Source organism: Melopsittacus undulatus, chromosome 5 (genome assembly GCF_012275295.1).
Source record: "Melopsittacus undulatus isolate bMelUnd1 chromosome 5, bMelUnd1.mat.Z, whole genome shotgun sequence".
Classification (NCBI taxonomy): domain Eukaryota; kingdom Metazoa; phylum Chordata; class Aves; order Psittaciformes; family Psittaculidae; genus Melopsittacus; species Melopsittacus undulatus.
Window position 1 is genome coordinate 42,036,276 of NC_047531.1, and position 19,117 is coordinate 42,055,392.

General features: G+C 45.7%; 2 protein-coding genes across 2 annotated transcripts; one reads left to right on the top strand and one right to left on the bottom strand.

Annotated features, from left to right (window-relative positions):
- Positions 1-270: 270 nt before the first annotated feature.
- Positions 271-6,194, bottom strand: M6PR (mannose-6-phosphate receptor, cation dependent). Its single transcript, XM_005150248.4, has 7 exons — positions 5,974-6,194; positions 4,553-4,723; positions 4,178-4,350; positions 3,978-4,087; positions 3,639-3,769; positions 2,517-2,643; positions 271-1,974 (listed from the first exon to the last, which is right to left on the bottom strand). The coding sequence occupies exons 1-7, from the start codon at positions 6,078-6,080 to the stop codon at positions 1,852-1,854; spliced, it is 942 nt and encodes a 313-aa protein (XP_005150305.2). The 5' UTR covers positions 6,081-6,194; the 3' UTR covers positions 271-1,851.
- Positions 6,195-8,807: 2,613 nt separating this feature from the next.
- LOC101868710 (killer cell lectin-like receptor subfamily G member 1) lies at positions 8,808-18,879 on the top strand. The gene is made up of 5 exons (XM_005150247.2): positions 8,808-8,925; positions 13,815-13,907; positions 14,682-14,833; positions 16,706-16,809; positions 17,786-18,879. The coding sequence occupies exons 1-5, from the start codon at positions 8,808-8,810 to the stop codon at positions 17,895-17,897; spliced, it is 579 nt and encodes a 192-aa protein (XP_005150304.1). The 3' UTR covers positions 17,898-18,879.
- Positions 18,880-19,117: the final 238 nt, after the last annotated feature.

Here is a 19,117-nt window from a genome sequence, read left to right on the forward strand (position 1 = left end):
TAATTTCTCTTTTTATTGTTGCAGAAAGATACAGAGCATAGGAACCTTTTCCCATCCCTTACTACCTGAGCTTCTAAAGCAGTGTATACCACTCCCTCTTAAGCCCTATGAGGTGGCAGCAATAAAACATGTACTAACAAGAAGAGACCTGTTCTGGGAAAGAGTAGTTCAGGCACAAGGCACCACCCACTAAGGACCCTTCACCTTTGGGTAAGAAAGATGCTCTAGTACCACAGAAAGCTCTTGTTAGAGCAGCACAACACTTCACCAGTTTTGGGGTTGGTTTTTTTTTTTTGTTTTATTTTTGAAAGTTGTGTTTTGTACAAAAAAAAATTACCTTAAACACCACCATGAAAACCAGTAATAACAGACTTAGTGACTTCCTATTTTTCCCATGTTATAAGGAAGATTGAGACTGTAATAAAAGTCAAAGAAAGCAGGAGCCATTTGCCCACTCCAAACCCAGTAAGAAAGCAGGGCCACCCCTTTTCCCCTCAGTGTCACCATTCAGACTGCTTTGCCAGTATTGCAAATATATAAACTGTATTCTGCTGTTAACAGTAGTGGCTTGCCTATTCACAGTCTCTGCCCTCAAGGGCAGTTCTTGCCAGCCTAGAATAGGGCAGAATGGGATCACTTAAAGAGTAGCCCCTGAAATAAAAAGCAATTAAGAATCAAGGTGCCAAGTTCCTAAAGTCTTGCAACTTGGCTGTACCTGCTTTTTACCAGGGCCCCAGGAAGAGATCTCTCTCACTCCCAGCCAGCAGCAGTATAAGGACCATCTGTACCATGCTTGAGGGACAATGATTTATGAAAGCTACCCCTGGCAGTGCAAGAGTCCCTTACGCAGTTTTTTATTACACTAGCATTCTTATCCTTGGCTTCTGTGATTCCTTTTTTATATTCTGGTAGATTCCTGGGAAAACCCTCTGCCAAACAAGGAACTTTTGGAGAGCATGTAATCACAATGCTGAAGGTGACTGAGCTGTGTGGGCAGTCACTTCAGGAAGCTTAGAACTTGAGTGGCAGCTACCTGTTTTATTGTGCCTTCATGTGAGTTTCAGCAAATGTTCCCTTTACTTAGCAGCACATTATTTCCTTTTGCTTCTCAATGATTTGAGAAAGCCAAGACAATATTGTGACAGAGCTGGAAATTCATGAGACTGTATTTAACTCTTTTTTTTAGCATCACCCCTTCTCAATTGTCTGAGAGGATGGCATGCATCCCTTTATATCTGTTGAAAGAAACTGGTGTGTACTCTTCAACATACTGCCATTAAGAAAATACTGCATAGGTGCCAATGCCATCTCCACCCCCACAGAGTCTGGCATAGAGCACGCTGCATGTTACGCTGGCAGAAGCAGTGCAAAAGCTAGAAAAACTGAAAATGCATTCAAAGAAAAGGAATTCCAGTGTCTTACGGATCCTGTAAACCTTAGGGGTGAGAGGGAAGACACAAAAGATCCCTCCTAGTCTTGGCTGTTTTAACCCATGGCCTCCTTCCCCTTTTTGCACCCATTCATGGTTCTTTTTTTTCTCTTGGTGATTTCTCTCCCATGCTGAACACTCATATTGCTTTCTTGCCATCTTCTCTCAACTCTCAGCACTTTCCCCCTCAGCTCTGCTGCATTTTTAAAAACCAGCATTATAGAACCAGCATTATATTCACAAGACATGCCACCAAGGACCAGTTCTGTTCACACCCAGAGGCATCCATGGGACTTGGCGCACCAGAGACAGCAAAAGCAAAGAGTGTAAAGAAAAATCAGAGTGAGAGAAGGAGAACTGGCTGGGAGATGCCCAGCTAAACTGGGGAGATGGGGAGAAAAGAACTCAGTGTTGAAAGCTGATCACATTGGTAGCAAGTGGTCATCCCTCTCCTCTGACTCCTCACCCAGTTGGTCGTCACCCACACCACGATATGCGGCTGGTGCGTTTCGAGGCTTGGATCTGCAGACAAAGTCACAGCCATCCTGCAACACAGGTTATTGTACCAGAATCAGACTGCAGGCAATTGACTCAGCACCCAAAGCAAAGCAGCTGCTGCCATTTCTCTGTTGCCTTATGCTGTATGGGACAGGTCCCCAGAATCTGTCTCAACAAGAGAAGCACACATTACAAGCATGCTACTTGCTCCTGAAAGCTCTAGGCATACTAATGAACAGCACGTAGCAATGTCAGGCTGATCAATGGCAGTGCCTACAGTGCCCAAGTAAGTGTTTCAGGTAGCTGGACATAACATTTCAAAGTCCCTAGTTGGAAAGTGTTAACCTCGACTGAGCATGTGTTCCTGTTTGTTATGTGGTAATTGCAGGATACTCTCAGGGAATCAGTCTTGGCAATAATTAAAAAATAGAGTACTTCAGAAAAATAAAACATATTATTTTCTTTGCTTCAAGGTACACTACCCTGGTGGTATGTCTACCTGAGAACACAGGCCACAACTAAGCAAATGCCATTTTCTCCTTTCCTGATCTATAAGCCCGGCTGGGAATATACAGGGATTTTCACTCACCGCTACCAAATTGCCCAGGTCTTGCCAGAAGGCAAAGTGAGGAAACTGCTCCATGCCCTTTGCTCCCACTACAAGGCGCTGGTAGAGGAACCCACCAATGATGTAGACTGCAATCAGGGAAGCAAACCTAGAGGGTATAATTAAAAGTTAAAGCTGAGGAAATTCTACAGCCAACCTCTTCTGAGCCACCTTCAAATTGGTATTGAAGCAAGTAGCTGAGCACCACTCAGTAACAGAGCTGTAAACACAGACCAGACCAGAAAAGGCCCCCAAATTACTGATCTGCTGGTATAAATCTTTCAGGAGCATTATATGAAGTAGTGCCTCTAATAAGCCCAGAGGAAATGTGTCAAGCTGGTCTGCATTCCCAGCTCTGGCAAATAGCTGTTGTGCGATTTTAGGAAGTCATGTCTTCCATGCTCTTGTCTGTAAAATATAGAGGATGTTGACAGGAAACAAAGCAGCTCTGTAGCATCATAGAATGGTTAGGGTTAGAAAGAACCTTAAGAGCATCATGTTCCAACCCCCCTGCCATGGGCAGGGACACCTCACACTAAATCATATCACCCAAGGTTCTGTCCAACCTGGCCTTCAACACTGCCAGGGATGGAACATTCATCACTTCCCTGGGAAACCTGTGCCAGTGCCTCATCACCCTCACAGTAAAGAATTTCTTCCTTATATCCAATCTAAACTTCCTCTGTTTAAGTTTTAACTCGTTACCACTTGTCCTATCACTACAGTCCCTAATGAAGAGTCCCTCCCCAGCATCCCTATAAGCCCCCTTCAGATACTACTGGAAGGCTGCTATGAGGTCTCCATGCAGCCTTCTCCAGGCTGAACAGCCCCAGCTTTCTCAACCTGTCTTTGTATGGGAGGTGCTCCAGCCGCTGATCATTCTGGTGGCCCTCCTCTGGACTTGTTCCAACAGCTATGTGTCCTTTTTATGCTGAGGACACTATCATGCCTTGGGCAAGATCTTTTATTCAGAAGAATAGTAACATCCAGTGGTGGGTGTGGACATGTACACTAGAATTACCCAGTTTAGTGCAGTATTTGCTGTGTTTCTAAATGGCACTGGGGATTATGGGCCAGACATGAGCAGCTCTTCCAGTCACTCACGTGATCAGTAAGATGGAGCCAATGCTGAGGTGGGAATCTTCAGCTGGACAAGCCACACTGCTGTCCATCTCAAAGAGGTAGAAACACTCTTGCTCCTTTTCCCGCTCTTCTGAAATAATGCTGAATGAGCTCTGCAATTTGGGAAAAGTGAAGTCACGTGAAAATGTGCCCAGGCATGCTGAACTTCACCAGAAGACACTTTTATCACTGTTAAAGCAGCTACACAACAGACACCAGAGGACAGAAGAAAACCTAGCTGCCTCCTCAAAGCCCTTCTGCTTTTCAACCATCTGTCTGGCAGCCTCCTGCTGCTCCTCTCCCACCTCATGTGTCACTTACTGCTGTGACTCCCCGCTTGCAAGAAATCATTATCACAGCTCTTCTCTTCTCACCACTGCAGTGCCTGCCATATGAATCACCTCCTTTATAAATCAGCATGATCCAGTCACCTGCCAAAAGAGAAACAATACAGGCTGCAAATCCAGATCAGGAGACAAAAGGCAGATACTGAGTAAGACAAGTATTGAGTGGACTCTTACTTCCATTGAAGACCTGTGTTTCATTGATTCTTCCTATCACTGTGGTCTTCCCATTCTGTCTATCTGTTTGCACCAGGCCACCAAAATCATGTAAGGTGCTGTTGACCTCCCTGCACACTCTGAACTGGTAGACATAGTTTTCCGTTTTGCCTTTCTCCACAGTCACGTTAAACCTGAGCAGGGACAGGACAGAACAAACAGCTCACAGGATTACAAGGAACAAGGCCCACAGCAGTAGACATTTGAGACCTAGAAGCCAGTCACCACCCATAGTAACAGGGAAACTGATTCTGCAGTCTGGTCCCAAGTTCTCCCCTCCTGTTGGCCTCAGGGAAGCACAGCACAGCTCCAGGCCTGCAGGGTGTTGTACTATACCTCATTGGGCTCAGGGGCTCCAGTTTCTTCAGCAGGGCTCTTTCCATTTGCGACTCACTGCTTTCATCACCAATCACATCACAGCTCCTCTCTTTTGACTGTTCAGCTCCCACAACAGCAAGGGCCATAAAAACTACCAGCACAGCAGAGGTATGGCAAGTTGATGACATCCTGGACATGCACATCACAGAGAACACAAAGGATTAACTGGTTTAGCCCCTGTAAACTAACTTCAGGGTCACGGGGTCCATGACTGGCCCCTCCCACAGTCCTGACTGCAAGAAGGAGAAGTCAGAATCTAGAAACAGGTCCCAGAAACTAAATCTCAATCACTTGTGTAGCCAAGCTGTTCACTGGGCCGACTTTGGGATTCTCCGCTGAATTTTGCCCCAGGACCACAAAAAGTTTTGCTGTTAAGCACAGCAGGCAGAGCACTGGAGTAAGTTTCAGGCACAAGCCATTGTTGGTTACTGCACTGGGGAACCAGTCAGCAGAAAATTATTAACCAGGCCTCTAATCAAACCTCTTTGCAGCTCTTTGTGAAGAGCTTGGAGGGAAGAGCCACTGCGATTAGTCAGGACCTGTCTGTTCAAGTGCCTTAATCTTAATAATCATGATATATTTTTACTACTACCTTAGCTAAGAAACTGAAAGTGTTTCATAACTGTAAGCTGCAACTTCACAATACAGTTTTCTTCTGTTTATACAGGGGAAAAAGGGAAGGAGGACACTGAGACATCCTATGGAAGATGCAACTGAAGAAGCAGTAATGAAGGCACTAATCTAGAAATTTGGCCTCCAGCTCACACTAAAAATCACATATGAAACGTTCAGTGATTGCACCAGCAACCACAGTGATGCAACAGATTTCTGTCAGCTTCTCCCGCTGCAGACTTCAGTAAAGCTACAGATGCTGAGGGTTGACAGGCCCGCAAATGAGCAAACACATGGCCGCAGCAGACAGCGCCTGCCCGAAGGACAGCCTGTCTGCAGCACTAACAGTGAGCCCCCGGCTCCTGCAGGCCTACAGCCAGATCTCCGATCGCCACGGAGGTCACAGAGGACAAGGTTAGTTACACTGAAATTAGGAAGCCCGTGATAGAGGAACTCGTGATTCGTCTCATAAGCCTAAAAGCAGAACCCTGCCCTTGGCACTAGCTGTGGCTGAGCCGGCCACAGCGCTGGCAAACGCTTCCCTCGCAATCAGCCTGAAGTAAAAAAGGGATGGACGCGGCGACGCTGCTCCCCTGGCCGGTGACCGCTGCCTGAGCCATGCCCGCCGCTGAGACGGAGCCGCCCACCCTGGTCAGGGCGCGGCTTCAGCCCCGCGGCGGCTCCAGGAGCCTCGGTGCCACCCCCTGCCCTCCCTCTCCCGTCCGCCGCCGGACCCCAACCCGTCGACCCCGCGGCGCAGCACCCACCTGCTGCCGGTCCGGCCCCGGCGCCGCCCGGCCTCCCCCCGCCTCTCACAGGCACGGGCACGGGCAAAGCCGCCCCTACGGAAGAGCGATCTGCCGCTCAGGGGCATCCCATGCTGCGCCACCGGCGGTGACGGGACGGCCCCAGGACCGCAGGCGCGGGCGGCGCCGGCCTGCACCGGCCTCCCGCTGGCTCCCCTCACCCACTCCACCAACCGGAAGCAGGAAGGGCGTGGCGGAACTGACACTCTTCACCAATAGGAGCCCGAGTACCGGGGGATCGCAGCGCTCACTGGCGGCTCTTCAGCGAATGAAGAGTGGCGGTGAAAGCCCGCTCGAGCCTATGACGGGGCGGTGCTGGAGCCCACCTCCTCTTCTCCTTCCAATGGGCGGTGAGAAAAGGCGCGGAGATCCCGCCTCCCCGCGCTTCTCTCCCAATGACCGCTGAAGGCCCGCAGAGGGATGCTCAGCTGCTCCCGCCGGCGAATTGCCCAGCGGGCAGCCCCTGCAGAGCGCGGCTGGAGGCGGGAGCCGCTCGCCCAATGGCGGGGCAGCAGGGCTCGCCGTGAGGAGCTGGGAGATGTGGCCGCGGCCTGCGGGGCGACAGGCAGAGAGTCACCGGGCCCGCAGGGCTTTGGAGCTGCCCGCCATGCTCTCGCGCTGCCCCGTGCAGACCGGTGGAAAGGAGAAGGGGTTCCCAGCGGCAGCCAGCCGTCACCGGTTCTTTCCCTGTCGAAGGCAGCAGCAGAACATGTCTGTTCCCGCTAGGCATCGCCAGGCAAGAGACACCACTCCTCAGAAAACTGCTCTGTGGCCTCGGTCCTCGGTTCGTCTCCAACGTGACAGAGGGTGTTTGCCACAGCTGTGAGGCTGTTGCATCTTTTCATCAAGAAAGAAATGCTGGATTTAGTGAACTTGTTGAACACGCTAGTGAAAGCACTTTGAGAGGACAGATACATGACTCCAAATACCTCCAGGAATGGCGACTCAGCCACTTCCCTGCACAGCCTGTTCCAGTGTTTGACAGCCCTTTCAGGGGAGAAATTTTTCCTCATGTCCAGTATAAATCTCCCCCGGCACAGCTTGAATGGTACTCACCAATGGTCAGTCTTTACTGCTGTCCTGGTTTTGGCTGGGATAGAGTTCATTTTCCGCTCAGTAGCTGGTGCAGTGGTGTGGTTTGGCTTTAGTCTGAGATTAATGCTGAAAACACTCCAATGTTTTAGTTGTTGCTCAGTAGCACTTACCCTGATCACGGACTTTTAAGTCTCAGGCGCTCTGTCGGTGAGGATGGGCATGGGAAGCCAGGAGGAAGCAGAGACAGAACAGCTGACCCAATCTAGCCAAAGGGATATTCCATACCACAGCACATCGTGTCCAGTATATAAACTGGAAGGCAGCAGTCACTGCCTGGGTCTGGTTGGGTGTTGGTCAGCTGGTGGTGAGGAACTGTACTGCGCATCACTCCTGGTTAATTTTCTTTTTAGTCTTCTCTCTCTCTTGTTATTTCCCTTTTCATTATTAGTATTTAGTATTAGTAGTATTATTATATTGTGTTATTAAAATGTTCTTATCTCAATCCTTGGGTTTTACTTTTTTCCCAGTTCTCCTCCCACCCCAGTGTGGGAGGGGGAGAATGTATGAGCAGCTGCATGGTACTTAGTTGCCAGCTGGGTTCAAACCACAACAGCTGCTTCAGAAGGAGGCTAGCCCTTCCTGTTATTGCTGGCCACAGAGTCACAGGATAAATTAAGTTTGGAAGGTTCCTCTCAAGGTCACCTGCTCCAATGCCCTGCTCAAGCTGGGCCATCTATAGCCAGTTGCCCAGGGCCTTGTCCAGTCAACTGTCCATGAAGGAAGGCACCACAGTCTTTCTGGCCAGCCTGTGCCAGTGTCCAATCACCCTCACAGTAAAAAAGTGTTTCCTGGTGTTCAGAGGGACCCTTCTGTGTTTCAGTTTGTGCTCATTGCCTTTTGTCCTGTCACTGGGTACCACTGGAAAGAGTCTATCTCTTTGTGTACCCTCCCATCAGGTATTTATATACATTAACAAGATCCTCCCCAAAACATGTCTAGACTAGACAGTCCCAGTTCTCTCAGCCTTTCCTCATAAGATTGACGTACCAGTCCTGTTACCATCTTTGTCGCCCATTGCTAGACTCCAGTATGTCCATGTCTCTCTCGTACTGATGCTGTTGAGATGTTGAATCAGAGGATCTGGAAGGATATCAGCTCTCAGTGCCTGCCTGTGCCTTGAGCACATTCACACTGGGTGCTGGGTGTAGACAGAGTTCCCAGTAGAAGTGTCCAAAGCTCACAAAGCTTCCTTCTAAAACTCATGCTGTCCAACTTTACTTCCTTTTTGACAGCAGTTCGGCTGCCAGTTTGCTGTAGCCATTGCTTATGTCAATTTTCACCTTGTACTCTTGCTATTCACCTTTTTAATCTTGTGATCTTGCTATCAGCCTGCTTCTGTTCTGAGAAGGAGCTCTGCAGAGCACCACACATTGTCACAGTCACTGCAGCAGTGTCATCACAGCTTCTTGGATTGTCAACAATTAGAATACCCATGAACTTCATGGTTAATCACCTCTTCCCACTAATGGCTGGTCATAAGACATCCCTGATCAGGTTAGGAAATTGAAGTTGTTACACTTCCACTGCTCTCCATTCTGTTGTAGACTGGATTACTTTGAGCAGCTGAAAATAGAGGTTGCATATTCACATTTCTTGTCATCTGAATGTAGCCTCAGGTTTCCTGTTTTACGGGTGTTGAGCCTTGTCGCTCAACATCTTGTCAATCGAAACATCTTCTCATACGCAGTTGTTGCTTTGGCATGGAGGGAAGCAGATCAGAAACTTCTGCAGCTGAAGAGAATGAGGAAATAATTTATACGTCTGTCAGATTCTCTCAGACTCCTCTGCCTAGGACCAGTGCTGCACGGGAAAAAAGAGGTAAGGAAGCTGCATAAGGTAGGTCAACAAAAGACTTTATATTGAGCAAAAGCAAGACCTACACTCTGAGCTAGCCACCGATTTTGAGAGCCTGCTTATAGTGCTGTTGCTTTGGTTCTAAAACTGCCATGAGTTTTTTAATGTGACAAAAGCCAATGGATCAAAGCCCCTGCATTGTTTTCCCTCCCTTTTCTGTCAGTCCCCTTTCGGTGGCTACTCCAGGACGTTCAACCTAGGCATCCTTTTCTCCAAAAAAGGTTTGCAGTTTTGAAGTTGTCTGCTTGTCAGCAAGAAGAGATGTCAGCAATAGTTCTTTGAAGGGCAGGCGAGATGCGAGTACAGATAAATTAGAGGCGTATGCTAATCAGAGATCAGAGACAGAGGAGGCATATGAGATCATCCAGGCTCTCTCCCGTGGGGCTCTGCAGGATTCTTCTGTGATACATTTTTTCCTCTGTTTTCTCTGTTCTGGTTTTACATACCTCCCAGTGAGCAAATTTTCAGCATTTGCCTTGAGCCAGTTCTGCAGGGCATTTTGCTATCAGGAAGATTTTCTTAGTGCTTTCCTTCAATTTTCTCTTTCCTTATTTCCACTCCATTCCCCCTGTTCAGGCCTTGCAGATGTCACACTGAACAATTTATCTGCCTGCTTAGTTGAGAAATACCACCTCAGAAGAGTGAGATTTTGCATTGGTGGTCATTCCTTGTTTCTCTTTCCCATGAGTTGATTGCTTTTCCTCTGAATGCCTGTGTGCTTTAGATAAGTTGTATTGCATTAGCTGCAACACTAATGTTTTACCTCAGCTTTTTTTCCAAGCTGTTACTACCAAGGGGGCTTTCACTGTGGGATATTAGATTCTATGCCCTGATCAGAATGACTACATATATCTGTAGGTGTTAATGCTGCCTGGTCACTTGCTGCACTATGGAAACAGAGCCAGCACAGAAATCCCCAGGTTCCTATCTGGTAATCACACTCCATTTGCTTAGAAGGCAGTCTTGGTTTTGCATGCATTAGAAATAGTGTTTTCTGTTGCATCAGAAGACACAGGGGCATCCCTTCATTCCCTGCTATTTGTGTTCACTCCAACCCTGTTGGAGGTGGAGATTACCCAATGCCATCTTGAGATGTTTTACAGTTTTCTTCTTAATATTCCTCCTCTCCAAATTTCTTCATGTACTCTCATCTTTCTGAGCTGAAGTCCTACGGCATAAAATAAGGAAGCTGATCTTTTAACATACTCTCTGTATATATTATTTATTTCCCAGCTCTCTTCTCTGTGTGAGGAGTCCCTAGGGAGCACAGTTTAAATACCTTCCTTTTAGAGATCTTTATTTTCAACTTTGTCCCTGCCTCCATTATTTTTGAGAGACGTGCTCTCAGGTATTTCATCTCTGTTTTCAAATGCACACATTTGCTACCAAGTTATCCTTGTGATGCAGTATCACAAGTATATCACAGGTGTATAGATCAGTCCTCTGGTCAAACCGACTCTTTTTGGCACTCGTGGACTCCTCAAAAATTAAGAGTTGTTCTGGTTGTCTTCTATTTGGCTTCCAGAGAGCTTTAGATATGCCATACTACCAAAATGTCAGTCTAGCAGTCACTTAAGACAACTTTAGCCTGTGTGGCACCCTTGTAGTCACAGCAATAACCAGGTCTGTGCCTTAGCCAAGGACAGGATCCTTGTTTCTCAAATTCTCCTCCCTCGCCCTAGGTAGTCTGCTACTCCCATACTGACGTAGGCAGGAGCTGAAGGGAGTGAGCTATTTGGGGCAGTTCAAAGATATTCTTCGGACTGTCCTAGAAGACTTGAATTACAAAATGCTAACAGTTTTCAGATTTTGAACTGAGTTTGGATTCCCAAACCTAAAAATATTGGGTCTTGTTGCTTGCAGCCTGTCACAGTCACTTCTCCAGAGCACTGGGAGACCTAGCATGGTGCTCTGTATACTAGAAAGTTATAACACTGGATATTTACATAAGGTAAAAGGTTCCTTCTCCCTTCTATTGGGGAGACTTTTCTACAGTTCCTCAGACAACTACATGGAAATATTTCTGGATGCTCTATCCAGTTTTCTCTCTTGTGTTTCAAAATTATCTCAGATACTTCTCCAATCCTCTTCTACAAGAGCTTCACATATAGTCCTGGGGATGAGGATCAAGCACAATCCCCTGAACCTGTTTTAAAAAAGGGGAAGTGCAGGGTCTCCCTTCCATAAGGGGTAAAAATCTCCATTTATGGACTTTTTAATTCCACTTTCCTGGATTGATCACTAAAGTTCAAGTGAGGCTTAAATTCTCCTCAAATACTTCAATTTGATTTTCCCACTTCACTTTTTTTCTCCCTGAATTCTCTAGTGACATTTTTTTTTTCACTTTTAAGGACTGAAGTGAACTCTCCCATTGCTCTGGATGTGGAGGTGCCCTGGGATTTTGTTTTGATGCTGAGTCCAGTCTTTTCCTTTTTTTTCTGCAATGGGTTTGAAACAATAGAGGGCGAACTGCTCTGTTCATTGCCAGGAGGCACCAGCTTCAGTGCCCAGTGCTAACATTTAAAGATTAACCCTTTCACTGACTGTCATCCCTGGAAATACTTTTCCCTAAAATCAGGACCAGTTGTCTGGAGGATGAAGGAAACAGCTTCTTTGAGAGGCAAGAGAGGAAGGAAAACAGAAGTGCAAATCCTCATAAATGTGATCTCAGAACAAAGAATTATGTTTCAAAGGATATTTATCCTCTTTTGCTTAGTTTTCAGTTGTAATATGCAGAGAAACTGCTCCACCCTACCTCTTAAGCTCTGTCTATCTGCATTCTCTGAAGGCTCAGTCGATGGCAAAGCTCAGGTCATCAGAGACACAAAGGTGACTTTACAAGAGGAACAGAGTTCAAGTCCTTCAGTTCTCCCTTTGTCCTCTTGCATGAAGCTGAGGAGTAGGTTGTAGCCGAAAAGTCGTCTGTATTTTATAACTGAAAAGAGATGGGGTTTTGTTCTGTAATAATGATAAAAAAGTAAAGTTGCTAATTTTTAATTACAAGTGGGACAGCTGGAAGATCCTGCAAGCTTCAGGAAGCACGCCAAAACCTTTACCTTAGAAAAGATCTTTCTACCAGAAGAATGACACAGTGAAGCTCCTTCATGCTCTCCCTTGTTACCTTAGAAACTTCTTTTAGCCAAACCTGCAGGTCTAAATATATTGCTATAATCTGGAAACTGGTCTTAAAACCAGTTAAAACCAGGTGAGCCTACAAACCTTTCTAAAATCATATTACTATAAAACAGAAACTGGGTCTTAAAACTGGTGAACTTACAAACCACTCTAAGGTCAAACGGGATTAATTTGTATTAATTTATCGAGCTGGTCTAGTTTCTGTATTTGGACAAAGCTTCCAGTGCTTAAAGGATTCATTCTTGTTTTTAAATGAAGTCTCTTCGCCTTCTATTTTAGCACTGGCTTTCTTTGTCCTTCCCACAATATTCTTGATACGTGATGTGCATTTGTTTTTAGCCTCCACCAAGAGGTCCTAATAAAAGTCTTCACTTTTACTGCTTACAACTGTGTTATTCTTTTAGCCATTCCTTTTGATTAATCTCTGACAAATTTCCTCATTTTCCTGTAGTTTTCCATTCTGAAATCATTATACCACAGTGCCTTTTTGTTATTGTTTCTGGATTTTGGCTCTGTTGAATCTCAGTGCATTTGTGTTTGCTGTGGCAGAGAAGCTGCTGGATAGATCCGTGGTGAGCAGGGTGGCCTGAGCGCAGCTCAGGGCAGTCACGAGCTGCTTTGCTTTCTATGTTTCTTGGCTCTCCACTCTGTGAGGTGCCTATTGATGATGTCTAAGCATTCAGTCTCAGCATCATGCCCTGACATGAAATTTGCATAATTTAATGAGATAAATTGACATCTGTCATCATGGGACTTCCCTCACAGTTGCTCTGTTGGTTTTTGGTTGTGCTTTTTTTTTTTCTGGTTCACGAGTGCTGTCACCATCCTTGTCTGGCAGCCCATCATATAATTCCAACCCTATGTATTTAGTAGTAATTCGCCTGGTCTGTGGGGATGCTGTTACTGTTATTTCTTGATGCAGTTAGTTATTAAACTTACTTTGACTCTAATTTGACTTGAGGAGAGAACACCCCTGTCTGTCTTCCCTGTATATTTCATATCCTATTGCTATGTCATGCTGCTCACAGCCCTTCTTCCACCAAGTTTCAGATATACTTGCTGTGGTAGTGTCTTTGGTTAAAGATAGCCTTCCATTTTTTCCATCTTATTCCTTAGACTCCTAGCCTTTTTGGAGTGCAAGTATGTTTCTTTGGGTCTTGTGACATGACTGAGAGAGAAGCACCTCAGATTTTGTAAGCTTCACCAGGGACTTTGTTGCTGTACTTGGATAGAATATTCTGGAGCACAACAAGAGTAGGGTGTGGTAGATGAGCTGAAGGGAGAAACACAGAGAAATCCTGAGTTCCTCAACATCAGTAACCATTAGCTGCACATCTGTTGCTTTTTAGAAAGTGCTGTTGTCTGTATCTCTCATACTGAGATTAATAAAACAGGCGGGGGCTGAGATGTGGCTGACCTGCAGACACATAAATCTCCTGGGAAGCTCAGACACATAAACCTCCTGGGAAGCTCAGGTGAAGAATGATGGCTTCTAGCCCAGCTGAAGTGGAGCCCTGATCTGATGGGCAGGGATGTGGGGAGTTCCCAGGGAGGTGGGCAGGGACAGTGATGGCAGTGATGTGCAGAGTGTAGACAGACAGTAATCTCCAAGTAGTTCAGTTCCTTATGGAAATGCCCAGGATACAAGCAAACTATGTAAAACCACTGTCAGTTTTCATGTTGCTCCTGTTTACTATGGTTTCTTACCTCTTTTACAGCTCCCTGTCTGTGGCCGGAAGTTGTGCCAGGCTTGGCTATCGGCTTTGGGATACTGAGCATCTCCCTAGCGATTGCTTTGATATGGAAGATAAGTAAGTGCACAAAGGGGTACTGAGGATAAGCAACCATCAGCAAAGACCACAGATTCATCTAAACACAGGGGCTCAGATCCTGAATTCCATATATGGGGTTAAACCAGAAGCTATTCTAGGTTTCTACCAGCCTGAAGTACCAACTGCCTATCCAGAATATTGTGGAGAATATACTCCCTGTGCAGACCCCAGGCAACCCATTTCAGATCCTGTTGCAAAGAACAGTGAAAGATACTGAAAGCTTTCTGTAGACTTGTCTGCAGCAATTACAGTGGTATACTACAGATTAAAGATACAAGGTCTGTAACACTTCTGCATGCATGCAGAAGGTGCAAGACTATGTTGAAGAACCTACTGTTTGTTGCTTAAAATTTGTTCAACCTAAGTGTGATGATCACACTTTACCCACAGAATGATGTCATATTTTTCCCCTTACTTTTTGCACACCCAGAGTACTGCCTGCTTTCAGATAGCCAATTTTGGTTCTTAGGTACCTTGAGCAGTCCAGAGGAAACCTGGTGGGGTTGGGGCAGGGGGAAGCGGGCAGTGTTGCACCAGCATCAGAGTGCATGTGACTCTTGTACAAATACCTGGAAATTGCACAGAGGATCTGAAGTTGAGTGTTCATACACTGTTATTTTTAGATGCTTTTCCTCACTTGTGTTTTCTGCATTGTAAATATCCAGAAGAGCTGCTTTTCAGCAGATGCTTGCTGACAAGTGTCTTTCTATTGGTTAATGGTGGAGAAAAGCTGGTACTTGGATTCCTTTACAGGTAACTCTCAGCCACGCTGCCCTGAGCAGTGGGTCGCCTACAGAGGGAGCTGCTACTCCTTCTCCAGGCAGAAGAAGGACTGGCGTTCCAGCCGGCTGTCCTGCGGGACACAGGGAGCTCATCTCCTAGTGATCAGTGATACTTGGGAAATGGTAATGGTTTTCTTATTCTCTGAGGACCTTCAGTTTCCTTGCAGATACCTCAGCGACTGACATTCAAGCAGTACTGTCAATCTGGCAATATTTTGTCTTTAAAGGAGAGGAAGGATTTATGACTGTGATGATATAGTGCACTTCCAGTTTCAGTGTACACCTTAGGTGTTCCCAGCAGACAAAGCAGCAAAATGAAGGGAGAGGTGATGGTCACTGTCCGCTACTCAAAATCATCCTATGGAAGGATGTTAGGAGATAGCCTTCTCCACCATCCCTCTCCACCTCCCTTCTATCCCCAACATGGGTGTTATGAATCATTACAGGAAAAGACTGTGCAGTCACTGTACTCATTGCCTACAGACCAGTACAGCCACACTCTCCAGAGATCCTCCCTCTGCAAAAAATTATGCCATTCTTCCCTGCAGCCACTCCAGCTCCTCCTGCTTAGTGACCTTTGCCACTGTCTGTGTTCATGCATAGATATTTCTTTCTCGGTCTGTTTTCAATCCTTACTTCCCCTCTCTGCCAAAAGCATTCTTATGCTGGTGAAATCGGAAACCATCTGCTACACTGTTCATTTTCTAGTAGGTGCTCACTGAGGGCAGTGGCATATATGACCACAGAAGAAATGGGTAAAGCTGGTCACTAGAGAGGTGAGGCACAGAAGTACTTGACTGGTTTTGTGCAAGCCAGGACTTATTAGCTCAGGTCCACTGAACATGGACAATTTCCAGCCCCTGGACAGAAGTTGCATTGTATGGTGTTCTGTGGGAACTTACAAAGCCATGTTTCTGCTCAACTGGAACTATGTACCAACCTCTCATGCTTGCTTAGGCAAATACTGATTCCTTGGGAAATACCTGTCTTCCCCACATTACCCATTTCTCTCCATGAAGAAAGCCTCCCTGGTCTAGCTGCTTCCTTACGGCTGTTTTTGCTACTAGAGTGTTACCCATTGTCCCTGCTCAGACTTCCCTGTATTAGCAAGACTCTCCTAGCTTGTTCAACCTCCCTTCATCAGAGAAGCAGTCACCTCCAGACCACCAGCAACACTCAAGCATTCCTCAAGCTACTCCTATTCCCACCCCTTTCCCAAGTTTACCACTTTGTTAATGCTTCTGTGTGAAGATGTCTGCTGTGAGGCTTTGTTTATGGCAGCAGGAGATAAAGATGGAAGAATGGATCCCAGTCATACACTGAAAGGTTGCTGTTGTTTAGTTCCTTTGCAAATGTGGACAAGGTTCTCTCTTTTGTCTTTATTCCTTTTTATTTTTAAGGAGGGGATTTACTTCAGGGCTGAGTTTTGGTTGCAGGCTTCACCTTTAAACTGTAAGCAGGAGTTAAAGGTTAGGCAAAAGGAAATGAATATTGAAAACACGTAGGAGGAATGTTTATGTAAAATGTAAAGAGCATTGGTCCTGGGGTTTTTAGACAGATCTGTCAGTGCCTGCACATCCTGCCCTGCCCTGATTTTACCTTTAACTGTTAATACTCTGTATTAGCTTGCTAGCTAGCTGTATGGTAAAGCATCAATGCTAATAGCATATGTTCCTACATAAAGTGTAGGATACTTCAGGAAATGGGGATGCAGTTGGCTCACATATGTTGCCCTAAGAAATGACCTTTGAAGAATCTGTCTAGGACCCTTGAAAGCACCCTTACTTCCTTGTGAGTGTACACATAGTTTTTATTCCAGTCATGATTTGCAGGGCTGTTCTTCCTGATTAGAAGGTGTGGAGAAGTGGTATTGTCAGCCATTTATGGAATAGTCAGGCAAGGGGTTATATCTTGCTCTCTGTTCTATTTACATACATTTACCTCCATTTTCAGGCTGTCTTTCATTAGTCACTTTGTAATTCATCACATTTCTAGGAGCTGTTCAAGAGTATTCAACCAGAATGTTTCTGGATTGGACTGAGGAACAGCACAGGCTCTGGATGGATTTGGGAAGATGGCTCTATATTCGATGGCACCAAGTGAGTTCCATTGTGTTTTAAAAACAACAGTGCTAATTCAGATTGCCTGGTGTTCCAAAATGCCCAGAGTTCCTACATCACATTTCAGTAGCTTTCTTCCTGGACAGATTTTATTGTCACCTGTATGGCACTGAACTCAAAAGTGTCTACTTTTTACTGCCCTGCATGCGGTAAAGGCTGTTATTGTCCATGTGAAAAGCAGGGCTAATGTTAGTATCTCACTCTCTGCTTCTCTCCAGCTGCTCAGATCAGCGATCATTTATCTGTACTGCTCAGTCAGTTGCTCAGTCAGAAAACCATATGGTCCATCTTGGCTTAACTGGATTTAATTACTTTGCACCCATTCTGCCAAGCGATGGTGTCACTGGGTGTGAGTACCCAGCCCTTTGCTGCTTTACCGGTGCCAGCCCAAGTCAGAACCTTAATTTTGACTCAGTCTTGGACAAAACTCAGCATTCTGCATGAGGGAAAACATAATGATTTGGTCCAGTGACTTTGCCTGGCCCTTTCCCTTTTATGGCAGTGAAGGAAACTAGTTAGTGTCTAGCACTTCTCCAGTGAGAAAACTGTCTCAAGATCACTCTCAGTAGGTCGGTACTCTAAGAACTTGGTTTAGTTCCCTTCTTAAATCCAGCTTTCTGTTCTTACAAACTCCTTGGAGACGACCATCTTTCCATGAAACTCTCAGCACTGCCATTCTCATGATGGTGGGTACCACTATCACTGTCAGGGCATCATGTCCATGTTTGGTTATGATTTCGGTTCCACAGTGGCAAACTTACTTAGATGTGTGATATCCAGGGTTTTACGGTTTTCTGGGTGCACAAATTGTTTTCTAACAGCTGTCCTTTGGAGGTTGGGTTCTTTCACTTCCTCTGGGTTCCACCCTCCAAAATCAGATGTTGTTTCTTTCTCACCTCCTGGAGACATCTCAGCATTTTCTCTCAGTCTTATTTTTGTTCTGTATCTCTTGCAGCATCCTCTCTAACAGCCCTGTGCAACGTTGTGCTGTCCTGATGAAGGATCACTTCCAGGCCTCCAGCTGTGAATTTGCTGCTCCATGGATCTGTGAGAAGTCTCTTAGATAAATCCCATGTGCATTTTCATCTCATAACTGTCTCCTCAGTGGTACAAGTGGATCATTGTCCTGCAAACCAAAGGTCTACACAAGACTAAGGATTTGCCTATTTCACACCCTCACAAAGGTGTTTTGCAGGGATGGTTTTGTTGCCCATAATGGTGAGTTGTCATCAGCAGTAGATCCATTCTCAATCAACATGTGTTGGCTTACTGCTATTTATGACCAGATGAGACCCGGAACATATTCCCTGGCCTAGTCTTTGCCTTGTGTGTCATATAAGGGCAAACAAAATTTTTGTCACAACAGATGCTGGGTCTTAAGATCTCTGAGGGTGAGCTGGCCATTACTCCATTCCTGAGTGTCAGATTTAATTTCCATACCCTGCATCTCCATTGTCTGATGCTAGGAGGACTGGGAAAATGAAACCTGGTTTCCAATGCTGAAAACGTGTAAACAGGGTTCTACCAGTGGCAGCCTCTCCTTTTGCATTCCAGTACTATGAGTATGAGAGAAGAAACGAGACTTCAACTTCTGTAAATCCAGCAGTGAAAATAAACTGCTAGTACTGCATTGGACCCAAAGTATGCACCCATGTCATTACTTTGCTGAAAGGAGCCAGCTGCACTCCATGCTTTATAGGCCAGCTTCAACAAAATGAGTCAAGAGGCTGGAACTTCTGGAGTCAAAGGAAGACAGTTAATCATGTGTTATTATTGAATTGACCAAGACCATGTTTCTCTCTCTTCCTCTACAATTTCATAACTGCAGAGAGGGGAAGCAGTGGACAAATCCTTACTACAAGGAGCTTTCAGCTCAAATAGATCAGAGAGAGACTAAGATTGTGAACAGCATAAAACCACAGTGAACATTAAGCGTGGGACAGTAGGTTGCATTTCCATACACTTGAAAAGTCTTAACTCTTTTCTCCAGTCAGAGATTTTGTTCCAACAAAGGAAGACAAATGTTATTAATTTCCAATTTATTTTACTTATGCCAGTATACTATATTCCAATTTACTATTATAAATTTAGCCTTGGTCTGGATTTTCAGTTTATAGGCTGATGCACTCAGAGCAGTAACTCTGACAGGACTGCTTGATGATGCACCGGTACATGCTGGGGGTGACCCAGATGGAAGGAAGTTTTGCAGAAAAGGACCTGGGTGTCCTAGTGAACACCCAGTCGAACATGAGCCAGTAATGTGCCCTTGCTGCAAAGGGGACAAATG

Bases quoted from the DNA above. Each gene is read 5' to 3' on its own strand.
- M6PR (XM_005150248.4), bottom strand. From the start codon at position 6,080: ATGCCCCTGAGCGGCAGATCGCTCTTCCGTAGGGGCGGCTTTGCCCGT. The intron at 4,351-4,552 runs GTATAGTACAAC...GTCCCTGCTCAG, and splicing joins GAGCCCCTGAGCCCAATGAG to GTTTAACGTGACTGTGGAGA. The intron at 1,975-2,516 runs GTGAGTGAAAAT...CCTGTGTTGCAG, and splicing joins ACCTGGGCAATTTGGTAGCG to GATGGCTGTGACTTTGTCTG.
- LOC101868710 (XM_005150247.2), top strand. From the start codon at position 8,808: ATGGAGGGAAGCAGATCAGAAACTTCTGCAGCTGAAGAGAATGAGGAA. The intron at 8,926-13,814 runs GTAAGGAAGCTG...CCTCTTTTACAG, and splicing joins TGCTGCACGGGAAAAAAGAG to CTCCCTGTCTGTGGCCGGAA. The intron at 13,908-14,681 runs GTAAGTGCACAA...ATTCCTTTACAG, and splicing joins TGCTTTGATATGGAAGATAA to GTAACTCTCAGCCACGCTGC.